General features: G+C 34.5%; 1 protein-coding gene across 1 annotated transcript; it reads left to right on the top strand.

Moving 5' to 3' along the window:
* The first annotated feature begins 7,687 nt into the window (after positions 1 to 7,687).
* Positions 7,688 to 9,692, top strand: LOC108224507 (protein WALLS ARE THIN 1). The gene is made up of 6 exons (XM_017399150.2): positions 7,688 to 7,971; positions 8,083 to 8,145; positions 8,256 to 8,372; positions 8,480 to 8,912; positions 9,047 to 9,198; positions 9,373 to 9,692. The coding sequence occupies exons 1-6, from the start codon at positions 7,739 to 7,741 to the stop codon at positions 9,560 to 9,562; spliced, it is 1,188 nt and encodes a 395-aa protein (XP_017254639.1). The 5' UTR covers positions 7,688 to 7,738; the 3' UTR covers positions 9,563 to 9,692.

Here is a 9,692-nt window from a genome sequence, read left to right as displayed (position 1 = left end):
TAATTATGGTAGAAGAGGTACTTGTAAATATCACATCTTCAACAAATCGCGTGATTTCAGAAAGAATGGATTAATTAACAATTGTTACCGTTTTATTTTTGTTCGACGCGGTTGTTTTTTAGATGTTGTATGACTTTTTATTATTAAATTAATTCTCTGCTCAAGGATGTACTCCTGAAAATTTATTTTTTAGGCATCTCCCTTCGTCAGCACAAAAAACTTGGTGTTAATAATGTGTGCGTATATATATTATACTAGCCTTTAACCCGTGCGAAGCACGGGCGAGTGTAGAATTCGTAATTTATTAATTATAATTTAAATTTTAACATCATCTTATTAGTATTTTAGTATTAATGAATTAGATTTTAACCAGATTATATTTACCAACTAATTACATTTTTTGGACGACTGCGAATTATATCAATATCGGTTTATTATAATTATAATATAGTATATAAATAATATATAAATTATATTTAAAAGAATAATGGTAGAGTTTTTTTAATCTTGTATTACATCACAAGTGTTTGTAATTTGAACGGTATAAAACTCTTTAATATTGTAAGAGTAAGAGAAGTCTACATATGACCGACTTGTATTTAGATGAACAAACCAAAATTTTGTACGACTACAAATTAAACCTATGTTGACTTATTATATTATAGTATAGATGTATAATAATATCCAACTGATGAAAGAATGTTGGCGACTTCTCAACGGCATGAAATTGACGAGAACAGCATCTGTCTGGCCAAAAAAGAGACAACAGAGAGCTCTTCATCTACCAAACGAAGCAATAACGATTTTACCCGCATTCTCTACTAACCATCTCTATTCATGTCTCTACAGCTTTCCTTGCTGGGTTTCTTTGTTTCTACTCCTTGTTCCTTTTTCATTGCTAATCTTGTGAGTGTGTTTACATTGATCGTCCGTTTCTGTGTGCAAAGCGACTGATCAATACAATGATTGATAGATTGCACTATTATATATATGTAAATAATTCATGACAAGTGAGAAGTCCATAATTCACAGTTAGGTCACCAAGAGCGCGTCATGTATTATATATGTCCTTGTTTCGATATAGAGATCTTGTGATCACTTGATCCAAAGGAACGGATGATAACGGAATTAAATATTTAATACTGGATAAAGAAAATACGTAGGAGTGAATATTGATCGAATATGACAGAACAACAATTATGAAAACGAAGATTATAAGAAAAATGGAAAAGACATAGAGCAGAGTTCTGGAATATTGACAACTTTTAGTACCGCATGGCGCATGCTTAGCTGGGATTGTTTTACCAGAGATTCTAACTTTAGATTAAGTTTATGAATTATGACCGTGTCAGATAAGGGTTTGAATAATCTTATAAAATTTTTAATTTGTTATAATTATAATTTTTTTATTTAATTATATTATCATCTTCTTAGTATAGCTATTTTAGACTATCATTTTTAGTTATAAAACTTCCACAGTCCTTAAATTATTATTTTTTCTGAAAAAACATTATTCTCAAATACATTTTATGATATGAATGTATTTCAGAATGATATGTTTTATTTTAATAAAATCTTTATCTTGTTTATGAATTTCTTATTTCGTTTTCTTATTTGGAATCTTATTTTCCTTTTAACAAGTTTTCAATTTATTTGGTTTTTATTAGTCTCTCCTTGTGAGAGTTGGTTTTCGTTTTGGTGTGTTTTAATATTCTTAGTGACCAAGGTTATAAATCCGCATGATTTTTACGGGTATGATTCAGGTTTGAAGTTATTATAGGATTACATTTATGATCGATCGTTCAAAACAGTCAAAGTAAAAATCAATCAGGTGAAAATAAGTGCATATATTCAAACCATTCAAATCGCTTAGCTGTTTCTCCAAAAATGAAGGATTCACTAGCGATATTCTTCGGCGTCTGTCCAATTTCTATCATATTTGTACATGTAGTATGGCTAGTTTTTAATTATGGCATTGATTCCTTTAAAAAAAAAAAAACGGAGGGTGAAAAGGTGTAAAAATACATACTACATGATTGTAATAATTTTAGAAGGATGATAGAGATCAAACGTTTTGTACTTCCGGAAATTAAAATAAAATTAATTTGTATAAAACAGGAGGGAGAGGACTAGATTTGCCTGAATAAAAAATGTACTATGCATTACTAGTAAATATCTATTTATTGTTTTGAATTGTACCGGTAAATATCTTAATTAATTCAATCTCGGCTCAACTTCAATTCATCTCAGAAAAATATTGGTATTTTATTATTAAAATGGCTTTCTCAAATATCTTTTTCTTTCGACCAAAAATTTCAAGTATTCATTTATAAAATTAAATTAAAATTAACTCAACTCGTCTAAATGATCGCACCTACCTGAATTTAGCTCAACGATCTTAACTGTTGCAATTTCTACGAGTACTTTACAGATTTTACGAAATTATACATGACATTAGGGGTGATGACGGTCTGGTTTAAACTGCAAAATCCGCATAAACCAATCCGATATTAATCCGATCCAAACCAAAACCGAAATAAGGTTTACGGTTTCGGTTCGACTAATTTAAAAAACCGTGATTTATGGGTTGATTTTGGTTTTATATTAAACCAACTCGTTATAAACCGAACCGCATATTTATATATATACAATATAAATATTTAATATTATATATATATATATATATTAATTTTATATAAATATATTACCTTTTTAGTTTATACTTGCTGAGGTTGTTGTTTAGTTAGTTACCTTATCAATACAAACTACAAGTCATATCAATTCATTGATCCACGACTTCGATTCAAGTTTATGCATTTTATTAGACTAAAGTTTGTATTTTAATTTAACTATGTAAAATTGTGCAAATGTAGACAAAATGATACGTTATTTCTAGTATTATTCATACCCTCATCTCTGACTATAAGCCTTAGTCATAAACCGATCAATCCGCTTAACTGAACCATCAAAAACCGCACCGCATAGTCCGGGTTAATTGGTTTGCAGTTCACAGGTTGGTTTGACATTTTAAAAAACCGATAATGTACGGTTTGGTTCCGATTCTATCTCCAATCCGAACCAAACCGGACCGCGATCGACCCTAAATGAATCGAGGGTACAATAGTGGGTCAAGGAGTCAACTGATAAGATGGGCTGGGCCATAGCAAGAAGATTCGCTCGTGCAGATAAAAGTCCAATATCTCTAGCTGTCAGGCACATATATATGCCCTGCCCCCTTTGCACTAGTGTTTTACCCGACCGGGTCATGCAGGCCGGGTCAGTTTATAGTCCTCTCATTTCTCTTTTCTTTTTAATAATTATCTTTTCAGAAAAAGTAATAATTTTAATTATAATTACTGTTAGGTTATGTTCATCAGGCATGGCTGTAAAAGACGAAGCCAAACAGTATTTCCATAATAATAATGACAAGGAATCTAATTAAAGTTAAATTAAATAGTATTCTCTGCAGTCCCTTTACTTCTTTTTCTGCTTATTTTTTGTACCAAAAGTAAAAATAAATTACGAAATATAATGGTGGTCTCCAAAGATGGGGGTCAGTGTGTCTCCAAAAGAGAAGATATATAAATCAGGCCACATCAATTCCACACTTGATACATCTTTGGTAGTGGGAATCATGATTAGTGATTAAACATTTCATTAATCAGGCCTCTTAAGAGCCTGATATGAATTAACCATCATTTGTCTGACTTAATGATATTTTTTGCAACTGTAACTAGATTTATAGGTGAGCTCTTTGTATCATGAGTGTTCGACAAATTATTACAAGACCGTATCGTAAATTAATTTTGCTTATTGTTTCTTATAACAGTGCTAAAATTCATAATAATATTTATACATATTGTCATATTTAGTTCTAGTGACATTTTTTTGTTAGAATATGACATGAGTTTTAAAAATGTTTAAAAAAAAAGGGGGAAATCCACTTCAGCACTAGTGCACTACGTTTTCTTTTTACCACTTTTCAAATATAAAACCTTAATATCAAAGATGGCCACAATTTTAGTAAAGGCTTGGCTACCAGAACCTTTTATCGTTGCTTTCCATAAAAGAAGGGAAAAGAAGTCACGTAGTGTTGCAACGGCCATGAAATAGACAGGTATAAAACCCGGACAGTAGACTGGTATAAAACCTAGACAGATCACAAACAAAATCACGAGCGGAATGATTCTGAAATAATATACAGCAAAATTATAAATAATTAAATTATAGGTTAGCAGACTTTCGAAAAGAAGTTAATTTGTAACCAAATTTATGATTTGTAAAATAAATTATCTACTAAATTTTGAAAGTCCGTCGAAATTATCATATATAGTCTATTACCGTCCCTCACTACGGGAAAACAGGTCAAAACCGACCGCCAGAATCGGTCGGTTATGAACAATATCGGTCGGTTATAAGCCTAAAACCAATCGATATGGCTGGTCGGTTAAACCCTGGTCGGTTACGCGAATTGGTCGGCTTTAACCCTTAAAACCGACCAAGTGTGTGGTCGGTTATGTGCCTTTTTGTTCCCAGAAAAGTGGCCCCACTTGATGCCACCTGTCACCACGTGTCAACACGTGTCACACCACGTCAGAAGCGACTAGTAAAACCGACCGACTTAAGTGGTCGGTTTTGTGCTTTTTATCTGGGTTGACAACTACTACTATGGGCCACACACTATATGTTTTTTTCCCGGTAGGGCCAAATGGGTTGAAACCGTCGGTTGCAAGGCCAAGCCTTATATTACGAATTTCTTGAGCAAATGATGGATATCGACGATCAAAATTTTTCCACTCTTCTCCGTCCGCGGGATGACTAATTTCTCCATCTTTGACATCTCGATTCTTGTACCATCTCATATGGTCGGATGTATGTTTTGACATATACAAGCGTTGTAGTCGAGGAATCAAAGGAAAATGTCTCAATATTTTTTTTGGTATTTTTTTACCATCTTTCCTCAAAACATCCCGATAACGATCTTTACCACATATATCACACACAACTTTATCCTTGTCATCTCCATAAAATAACATACAATCATTCTCACATAAATCAATCTTTTGATATTCAACCCTCAAACCCTTCATTATCTTCTTCATTTCATAATAAGTTTGGGGCAACGTGTGTTTTTTGGGTAATACATCCGCAAAAAGTGTAAGCAAACTATCAAAAGCCTTATTACTACAATGTGAGATATTCTTGAATTCTAATAATTTTGTGGTAAAGCTTAACCTTGTATACTTCGTATTACCGGGATAAATAGGTGCTCCATTTTCAACAATCACCTCATACAATTTTCTTGCACTATCATTTGGAACTTCTTCTACATTCCTAGTTCCCGTATCCACGTTGTTATAAAATTCGGAATTTTCACCGGCAAAATCATGTAGCATCGCATTCAAATCTACCGGTTGTTCTACCCTCGTAGGTTCCCGAACACAATAACGATTATGCGATGTTCGACTACGTTTTCTTCCTCTTTCTTCACCATGTGATGTCCAAACGGTATAACCCTCAAGCATCCCCTTAGCAAGTAAATGGAATCTAACATCGTCGATACTTAACCAATTCAAATTCCTACAACGTTTACAAGGACACTTCATTGTACCATCTTCTCCCATTCCATTTTCACTTGCAAATTTTAAAAAAGTTTCTACACCATTCCTATATTCCGGAGTTAACGAAATTTTATCACTTTGCACTTGATTACTAATCCAACTTCGATCCAAGTTTGTCATCTACACACACATTTAACACACACATACATTTAACACACACATACATTTAATAACACATACATTCAATACACACATACATTCAATACACACATACATTTAACAAATAATTTCACATGAATTTCATACATTTAATGCAATACAAGCATTCAATGTAATTACATACACACACATTTAATATAACAAACACATTTAACACACCCACCACACACATTTAATGCAAATAAATGAAAATCACTTACTTGAAATGTTTGCAAGCAATAATTCTTCCCCCACTTTAGCTCCTTTCTTCTCCTTTGATTTTTATTTCAAGTGAATGTGAGCTCATTACTAGCTAAAAAGTGATATAAAAGCTGCAGGTTAAAACCGACCGACCAATCGGTCGGTTTTAGTACCAAACAAAAAAACGACGTCGTTTTGAGGGGCTGACGCACAGATATTTTTATTTAAATTGATTTTTAATTATTTTTCCGCGTAAAACAAAACCGACCACAGAGAACGGTCGGTTATAATAGTGCCATGTCATACATATAACCGACCGTTGCCGACGGTCGGTTTTATTTGTTGCCACGTCACCCAGGTCGACGTCGTTTTGTGATTTCGACGGGTTAAAACCGACCACGCGACCGTCGGTCGGTTTTATATGCGGCGGTCGGTTTTGTGCGGTCGGTTTTGACCTGTTTTCCTGTAGTGCCTCTTATTGCTCTCCAGGATACAAAGTTGCAAACCTACACTTGGTTGTATAAATTTCAAGAATAACTAAAAAAAATTGTCTTAATTTGTCTTTTGTGCATAATTTTTTAAAGTAAAAGGCTTACAACAAAATTAATAAAAGATTTTTAATTTGATAAGAAGGGAAAAATTGTTGTGGTCGGATGAAATCGGGTCGCTAACATTTATGATTCATGTGGGATGCATAACGGATTTCATAATTGATGATTTTTATATTGAAAATATCCATATTCACCTTATTGTACACAATTGACAAAATCATATATTTTGATATTAATCAATAATATCTCACAAATAATAATACAACTTTCTTTCTTTCTTTTGATTATTATATTGTCTATTTAGTATATATTTTCGTATACAATTTTTCAACCACTAAAGATTCCAAATTCATACTATTTGTGAATATTTACAATTTATAATATTTAAGTTCTATTTTCATTTTTTATCCCAGCTTTTTTCTTATCTGTATTCATTTTTTATCTGAGTTTTACAAGGCATATATCATTTTTGTTTAGCTCATTCGATCAACTTGTTAATTATTTACTATGATCAGGACTGATGGAAATCGATATCTGTGAGGCGGTTAAAAATGAACATCCCTGCTCTGGTGGGGTTTGAGAACGCATGGTTTCTTGACGCACCTTCCCTTCGTGCGTTTTTTCTATCAGTGACAAGCTTAATATATCTGTCCACTCAATTAATTACCATCATCATTTCTTCTGGCATGCTTTCGAAAAGCCTATATAACCTTTTACTCGAATGCAGATTTTTATCGTCCCTTTTTCTTTGGTAATTAATAAGCATCATAATAAATCTTAACAAACATGTATTTATAAAATTATAGACCTTAAATCATAGTCTCCGTCTGTGATTATTTTTAACATGCATGTGAAGTATGATATATCTCCATATGAAACTCGACCAAAACTAACGAGTGCTTATCATTTAAATAAAATCTGAAATTATAAAAATTAAAATAAATCCGAATTTAGAAAACGGATTCGCCAGTGCAATAAGTACTTATGAGGAAGGTCTGGCCAGGGAGAATGTGGGAGACAGGCAAAAACATTAGGATTTCCAGTCCAACACTATACCTCACACATTTTATTATTTAGCAACCAAACTATTGCGATTATTTTTACTGTGGGCCATACCATAGAATCAGACCCTACCATCTTCCTAAGTTGTTATATTTATATGACCTCAGTTCTTGCCTTTGATCCTCACCACTTGTGTTAAGAGTGTTTCATCTGAGTTGAGCAAAGATGGGAGATAACAGTGGCTCAGCAGCTTCCAGGAGTTTGAGTATAATGGGTTGCTCCATACCCGAAAAGCTGCAGCTGCATGTGGCAATGCTGGCTCTGCAGTTTGGTTATGCAGGGTTTCATGTTGTCTCCAGAGCTGCACTCAACATGGGCATCAGCAAGATTGTTTTCCCTGTATATCGGAACATTCTTGCGTTGCTTCTCCTCTTGCCCTTCGCTTATTTTCTCGAAAAGTACGTAAATCCCACATTACCTGAAATAGTCCTGTTTTGTTGAATGTGCATGGTTTAAACATGATTTAACTCATAGATACTCACTAATTCTTCGTTATGTTGTCTTGACAGGAAAGAGCGGCCACCAATCTCTCTCTCGTTTCTTGTCCAATTCTTTCTCCTGGCCGTTGTTGGGTATATTAATAAATGGTTTTTCTATGATGTGCTCATGGGCAGTACTGATAGTGTTTGATTAGTTTGGTTCGGAATCACACTTATTTACTTGATTGTTTGTTAAATGACAGGATTACGGCCAATCAAGGATTTTACTTGTTGGGTTTAGACCACACATCCCCCACTTTCGCATCAGCTATCCAAAATTCTGTCCCAGCCATAACATTCCTCATGGCAGCAATTCTCCGGCAAGCCTTCATAACTAGTATACTATAGCCAGTTAATTAATTGTTTGGTCTATAAAGGAAGACTTATTAAAACTTTACTTTCCATGATCATGATAAATATATTCCAGGATCGAACAAGTAAGACTTAATCGTAAGGATGGCATAGGAAAAGTTGCTGGAACACTCTTCTGCGTCGCGGGTGCCTCAGTGATCACACTTTACAAAGGTCCTACAATATATAGTCCACCTCCGCCACTCCAAGGGGCTAACAGTGGATATGATATTGTTTCACCAATGTTGGGTTCTCTGTCTCTTGGCGATGCTAAGGGCAAAAACTGGACACTTGGTTGCATCTTTCTAATAGGCCATTGCCTCTCCTGGTCCGCTTGGCTTGTTTTACAAGCACCGGTTCTGAAGAAGTACCCGGCTAGGCTTTCTGTAACATCATATCAGTGCTTCTTTGGTGTGATACAGTTTCTGGTTATTGCTGGTTTTGTGGAGAGGGATTCACAGGCCTGGATGATTCACTCAGGTGGAGAACTCTTCAGTGTCTTCTATGCTGTAAGTCCTTTTTTGCTATTTGTTTTTTTAACATTTTTGATACTTACTAAATATAAAATTTGAAAGTATTGTTCAAGAACAGATATGTTTTCGGTCATTTTTTGTACTAATGAGAGTGATGGACTGAATTGCAGGGAATCGTAGCATCAGGAATTGCATTCGCTGTACAGATATGGTGCATCGACAGGGGAGGCCCTGTGTTTGTGGCAGTGTATCAGCCTGTTCAGACCCTTGTGGTCGCTATCATGGCTTCTGTCGCTTTAGGCGAGGAGTTTTACCTGGGAGGGTACGACTATTCAACACTTGTATAAAATTTAGTGCTTAACATATAATCATGCTCACACGCTAGACAAACCCGTTTAGTAATACAGGATGACGTCTGTGAAAACGAACTCTCTACTCATGGTAGTAGGGTCTATTATAATTCTTTTGGAATAATTCAACTTGGTATACATTACAGGATTATCGGAGCAGTGTTGATCATAACAGGGTTGTACCTTGTGCTATGGGGAAAGAACGAAGAGAGGAAATTCGCAATGCAGAAGGCTGCAATTCAATCACCTGCAGACCATAGCAACAACAGAACACCATCTCTTCCCAAATCATCATTAGCTCAGCCACTGCTCTCTCAATCAACCGAAAATGCTTGACCGGCTTCTGCGACTTTTGACTTTCTCCCTACTTTTCCTTAAGCCTGTTGTTTTGCTTATTATATATTCAAAGCCTTGCAGTGTGTGTATGAAACCTAATGAAATTCATGCCCTTTTCGTATCTTTTTAA

The sequence above is a fragment of the Daucus carota genome, chromosome 6 (assembly GCF_001625215.2).
Source record: "Daucus carota subsp. sativus chromosome 6, DH1 v3.0, whole genome shotgun sequence".
NCBI classification, from domain to species: domain Eukaryota; kingdom Viridiplantae; phylum Streptophyta; class Magnoliopsida; order Apiales; family Apiaceae; genus Daucus; species Daucus carota.
This window is presented reverse-complemented; position numbering and strand designations above follow the sequence as displayed.